Source organism: Notothenia rossii (genome assembly GCF_949606895.1).
Source record: "Notothenia rossii genome assembly, chromosome: 3".
Classification (NCBI taxonomy): Eukaryota; Metazoa; Chordata; class Actinopteri; order Perciformes; family Nototheniidae; genus Notothenia; species Notothenia rossii.
Genome location: NC_136901.1, coordinates 76555648 through 76561941, shown reverse-complemented (window position 1 = coordinate 76561941; position 6294 = coordinate 76555648). Strand labels below are relative to the sequence as shown.

The following is a 6294-nucleotide window of genomic DNA, read 5'->3' as shown; positions in this document are numbered from 1 at the left end:
TCCCTTTTGATTTTCTCTTGCTCTGTTCCTTGAGTTTTATCCTTTCCTGTTCTCCCCTCACGTACCCTTCACCCTCACTCTCTGCCTTTTTCTGTGCAACTGCGTGCAAACCCTTTCCCCCCTCTAGACAGACAAAGAGGAGTGACTGAGACATACAGGAGGGGAAGAGGGAGCAGAGAGAAGCAGACACATGAAGAGGCAGAGAGGAATTGATGGAATGACAGTCTGGTGGCTGGGGACACACTGAGAGAGAGGAAGGGGGAGGAAAGAGGGAGGGTCTGCACGGCAGAGAGAGAGAGAGAGAGAGAGAGAGAGAGAGAGAGAGAGGGATAGAGAGAATGTAAAATAGGCAGCTTCGGTGACAGCGTAGACAAAGGTAGCCTCAGAGTGCATGTGCGCCCGCTATTTCATTCACAATCTCACTCTCTCACACACACACATCCGCTCTCTCTATCTCACTCACTCACTCGCACAGACATACGCACACACCCTGGAGCAGAAGCGGTGGAGCAGTGTGGTGGGAGGCAGAATGAGAAGTGATATCGGTACTACAACACATACAGCTGGACTAACTTAATAACCAAACACACTCATTGACTGTAGCGTACACACACTCACTAGCACACCTTTAATAGGACAACACACAAACACACAAGCACTCACAACTTGCCTGCGACCAGAAGTCAACATGGGTCTCGTGGTGGGAACCTTTTCCATGCAAACCAAGCAGGTGAACTACCGTAAAGGTAAGAAAGATTTATTTTAGGGGATAAAATGTCTCCCTCTAACACACTTGAGAGGATGTGCGTAGGTTCAAATGCATGTGACTGTCATTTGAGAGGAGCACCTGTCCTGTAGCGTGTTTGTGGTAATGACAGTGTCGTGTATGATTGCTCTCCGAGTCATGAATAATGCAGAGAAGTGCATTATGGGAATGAGCTGAACCTTGTATACTGAGCAGCAATGTAAATTTGGCATAAAATGTAATGTATTATTGGTTTAGCATAATCTCTAGGCCATCTGTCCTTTGGATTTAGAAATATACTGTATTTGCGTGTGTTTGGGTGTGTGTCACTGTGTGCAGCCATGCCATGTCTATAAAAGGTGATGGCATTCACCCCTGTCTGCTCTCCAAGCCACCCTGCTTCCTGTCTGCCCTGCTACTGTTTGACAGGAGGAAACTGGCCCTGACACTTGATGTGTGCATGTGTGTTTGTTTGTGTGTGTGTGTGTGTGTGAGTGTGTTTTCATAGACCTGGCAGCCTTCTCCATGAACATATAAACGCACACAATTTGCTCCTTACATGTAGGAGTGAGTAAGGGGGACATACATTTTGTGTACGTTGTGTGGCCACTGGCCGCAGTATGTGCGCAGTCAATCAGTGCGGCCCATCAGCCTTTGGCCTTGATCTGTTCTGCGTATGTTGACCTCAAACCTGGAGCTGCCTCTAATAAACTGAGGAGACAGAAAACAGCAGCCGGATCATGTTTCAACACACGAAGAAGGAATTCTTCATTGGACCATTAAGCCACAGTGACATCATGTTAAACAGGATGTGTGTTACATATGCTGTGACAGAAACTGTGTAGGCGATGAAAGTGATGTACAGTAAATAACAGGTTGTGAATTTCATGTAGGAAAAATGCCTGCCTGTGTTATACCTGTCAAACGCTACAGTGAGACTACACAGAGTATTCTTATTATAGCTGTAAAAAACCTGTCAGAGAAAGACCCTATAAATACAGGCACAGCATCCTGCGTGGGATGTTTATTTTAATTCTTCTATCCTTTCATTGCATGGCAACATCTCTCTTCGAAGATATCTCAGATCTGTTCTGATTCAGACACATTTTCAAGGTGTAGCCTGACATTTGAAACATATAGAAAAATTACTGGAACAACCAAGAAAACACATTTGTCTGCTTTGTTATTCTCTAACCCAATTACTAGCTGAGAAAGGCAACAATGCTTACAAAGCAAAAGGGATGTGTTTTGTGGCCCATTTTACATCGGAAAATCCTTTGTAGTTAGGGCAACCTGTAAATAGCAGCCACTTTGAAGTTTGCGCTGTTAGGATGTGAGAAAGAAGGCCACTAGATGAGGAAAAGTGGGAGTGAGAAATAGAGAAAGTTGAGGATAGGAGGCGAGGTTGCTCCTCAGGGGGCCGCAGTGTGTGTGTCAGTGAATGTGTCTGTGTGTGTTTCACCATCTGCTGCTCTGTTATAAAAAGTGTCTTAATGAAAGCAGGGCAGGATTCTTTTTTCATGGAAGGTTGGCCCAACCTTGATCACCACCAACACGAGGCAACAACCAGCTGAGATGAGCCCAAAGTTAACTTGCTGAGAATGGCCTTTTCTAAGCTACAGTCTGACTTTGTGCAAGGAATGCAGGTCAAACTCATGAATGTAATGACTATAAATGTTAATAGTGTGAGAGGCCTTCACTTGGAATTAACCCTTTCCAGTTGGAATGACTCAATATCTTTCCATAGCCTTAAATTCAAATTGACACAATAAGTGCGCATACTTACTGTTGTTTTGCCGACAACAGATGATGTTACCAAGGTGCGTTGGCATGTTTAGGCCAGCTGGTAGACACTATGATAGCAAATATTGTCACATGTAGATTTGGAGAATATGCTGTTGTCAACAAAAGATCAGTAGGTCAAAAAGTGTTCTTTATTTCTGTAAATTGACTTTAGGGGACTGCATTTTTGATAAACTTGAGATTTATTATTCTGAAGTTTTGAGCGACTGTCAGTTAAAAATCCATGACAAGGGGTCAAAGTTAGTCAATGTTTTATTCTTAGGGGGCACAGGTAGAGCAGGTTGTCTGTTAATGGCAGAGCTGGTGGTTTGATCTTCAGCGCCTCCTGTCGAAAGTTCAAAGTATCCTTGATCAAGAAACTAAACCTCAACTCTCCATATCCTGTGCAGTGCATTGTGAATCACAGGCACTGTCTACAGAGCTTTAGTGTGGAAGCTATAAACAAATTCCGTCCATTTACAGTTCTAATCAAAGCCTTTTATAGAGAGGAATTGACTGAAACTAATTCAAGAGACTTGCTCTGCAAACGGAAGGAGGTGCTATTGTTTTCGGTGTGACTTACTAAAGGAAGCCAAACTGATGCTGTGGCCTACATAAAATCATCGTTTTCCCACAAGAGAAGCCCCAGGCAGAGATATTGGCCAGTGTCCTCCCCAGCTCATATGGCCTTAGGATTTAAAGGGATGTCGTCCCGTGGGCAAAAAAAAATATTTATCCACTGTCTCTGTGCACAAACTTCTCTGCACCTGTGAAATATTTCCAGCGGCTGTGTTATAAACTACAAAAACCTGCACCTTGCCGCCACATTCATCTCCCTGTCTGTTCGCTCCATTTGTTTTAGCCTCTACTCTCATTTCTCTGTACTCTCTCTCTCTCTGTCAAGTGAATTTCCCCCGTCTTTCTCTTTGTCTTGCTCACTCTCACCTCATTTCACCTCCTCATTTTGTCTTTTATGTGTTCCTCCCTTTCATTCTTTCTCTTCTATTTCCGAGCCGCTCTCTCCTTGATCTATGGCTATTCCTCTGCCTATTCTGTTTATCTTGGGTTCCTTGTCTCTCTCCATCTGTCTCTCCCAAACCTTCACATCTCTTTGTGATTTCAGTTTTTGCAAAGAATATAGCCTTGCCCTACTCTGAGATCGCTCCAACTGCTTTCATGTAGAGTTAGAGTTTGGGGCCGGCAGAATATATGTAAATATCTGTGTGTTCGTGCCTGTGTAAGTGTACGCGGAAGAAGAACTGTGTTTGGTTCAATGTTTCCATCTGCTGTAGGGCTAAATAGCGGAAAGGAAAGTAGCCCATCTTCTTTAATAGGATTTACAGTTTCCACCCCTCTCTCTCATCCGTGCACATCAGAAGAAGTGCACCAAAAGACCCAACTAGGACAGCAAAAGAGCTTTATTAGGCACATGGCAAAATGAAAATGTGTTTCTGGTTAATCCCATGCCCGAAGCGTGTGTGTGTGTGTGTGTAATTCAGTATGAGCGTGGGATGATGAAATTGTGATATTACAAGTGCATATCTCCTATTTCTGTACACCCCTTTCTATACTAGAGTTTCAAAGCAAGCATAATTTCTATTTCAAAAAGATGCTTGTCATTTAAGATCCTCTGTCATCCTTTGATCTCTCAGTGTTTCAAATTAAACCCACGCTGGAGCATTAAATTAAATAGAAAATCAATATACTGTATAAATAAACATACTTAATTTGCATAATTTGTGCAGCCAAAGGTTTTTCTCACTTCTTCAAAGATAAACAACATTTTCAATGCATTTATCTACATAGAGAGCTCAGCCCTGTGCTTACCTTCAGGCTTTTGTAACACTGCATCCAATGAGACAAATGCAGATGATGAATATAGATAGCTACTTAGCTCTGACTATATGGTCAGGCCTGTATGCACAGTTATGACAGCAGTGACGCACACCACTTGAACTAAATTAATGTGATAGCTGAAATGAGACTCATAGTAAAGGACAAATGCTGCTAAAGTGAACCACATGCTCTCAGACTCACTAAACATGATTTCAAATCTATATTGATCTATTTGCGGCTACTGGGACATTGAGTGTAAGCAAGTTGTCAATTGAGCATTAAGTAATCCCAGTGGTGTTTTTTTATGTACAAAAGTGGTGGAGCATGAACAACTTAGATGTTTATAAGCTTCAGGTGCTTTTTTAAACACGTAAACAAATAGCTGTAGGCTATCCATGGTTCCGATGCAACAGTGAGCTCATCGTCACAGAGAGAGAGAGAGAGAGGGAGAGCATATGAATGAATGAAGAGCACGGAGCAACTGTCAGCGCAAACATTTACGTACACAGCATGGGGATGTCTTATTGTAATACACCTTAATACATGCAGTAAAGGGCACCATCACAAAGCAATACTTAACAATAACAACAACCGTAAAGCTTCAGCATTATAACACCATAGGCTGTAAATACTCATCACAGAGGTCACAATATCATTCGATCCAGCAGAGCAATAGGCAAAACACAGAAGATCAACAAAAGATATGACATCAAATGAACTTACCAAAGCTGAAGTAGATGGTCAACTGCATTCATTTTCTTTCCGTTTTACTGATTTTAATGGCTATACGCTGCTCCCTCTTCTCCTCTTCACAACGACACTTTTCGCTGCACACTTACTTACAGCCAATCAGCTCTCTGAATTATGAGATGACGTTTTGGTGGGGTTGCCAGCACTTTGCCCCACTGGTGATTATTCTTTTGCCGCACACATTGAATACAAAAAGACTCTGAGCATGCGCAGTGTAGTTTTCACAGTTACGTTCATTTTGACAGCAGAGAGAGGGGCTAGATCGGGGCTTGCCCCACATCACTCTGCACGGCTCAATAGGCACACACTGTACACACTAATCAGAAGAGCGCAGACTAAAACAGCAATGTACAGACGAATCAGATGACTAAACATGATCTTAAAATATATTTTAAGATAAATATTTTTTGCACATTTTTGGAATTATTATTTTAAGTACTTCCTGCTGACACTAGGTAGGGCTGTGCAACATACATAAAAAAACACCAACAGTTTTTTAGACTCACCTTTGCCTCATTTAGAAAATAAGTGTTATATTTATATATATTTATTTTTTTAGGGCGGAGGTTATGCAAGCACAGCAAATTAGTCATTTCTATCTACATGTTCATTACACTAATTAAGCCCTGCAGGAACGGTTTATGCCTGTGAAAATAAGCTTTCTTTCCACTTCGAAATAGGGCAGCAGAAGAACAGAAAATGACTAATCCACTAATGTCACGTAGTCAAGTTTTTAATGACTTTTAAAAATATTAACAAACAAGCTTTTTATTGAGGAAACACGTCGGCAAGTATATCTACATCTCTGTTTGGTTTGTGACCTCTAAAAAATGTAAATATGTTGAAGTGTGTGAGAAGAACAGAACAAATATAAAAGTTTCAATTATCTGTGCAAGTGTAAGAAAAATAAACAGTGAGGTTATTTATAATCGGGGACATTCAAACAGTATGCAGTGTTTGTTTCACTGCGCCTCTGCGCTACAATGTGATAACATCCGGATATTGCTCACTGGCTCGAAAAAAGTACGTCATCTGAGGATCTCAGGATATGTGTGTGCTGTTGTTTTGATGTAAATAATCAATGATGCATCCACGTGCCTTAATAAGCATCAGGTCAGTGAGTCATGGGTCACAGTTGTGTCGTGCTTCTGATAGATGTCTCTTCATCTCTTCATGTGCTG

General features: G+C 41.7%; 1 protein-coding gene across 1 annotated transcript in view; it reads left to right on the top strand.

Moving 5' to 3' along the window:
- The first annotated feature begins 311 nt into the window (after positions 1-311).
- The window catches only part of kcnip1a (Kv channel interacting protein 1 a), a 24433-nt gene continuing 18450 nt past the window's right edge, over positions 312-6294 (top strand). The window contains exon 1 of the mRNA XM_079670923.1: positions 312-746. Coding sequence (XP_079527049.1) covers positions 689-746 — 58 coding nt within the window. The 5' untranslated portion in view covers positions 312-688. The remainder of the gene's footprint in view (positions 747-6294) is intronic.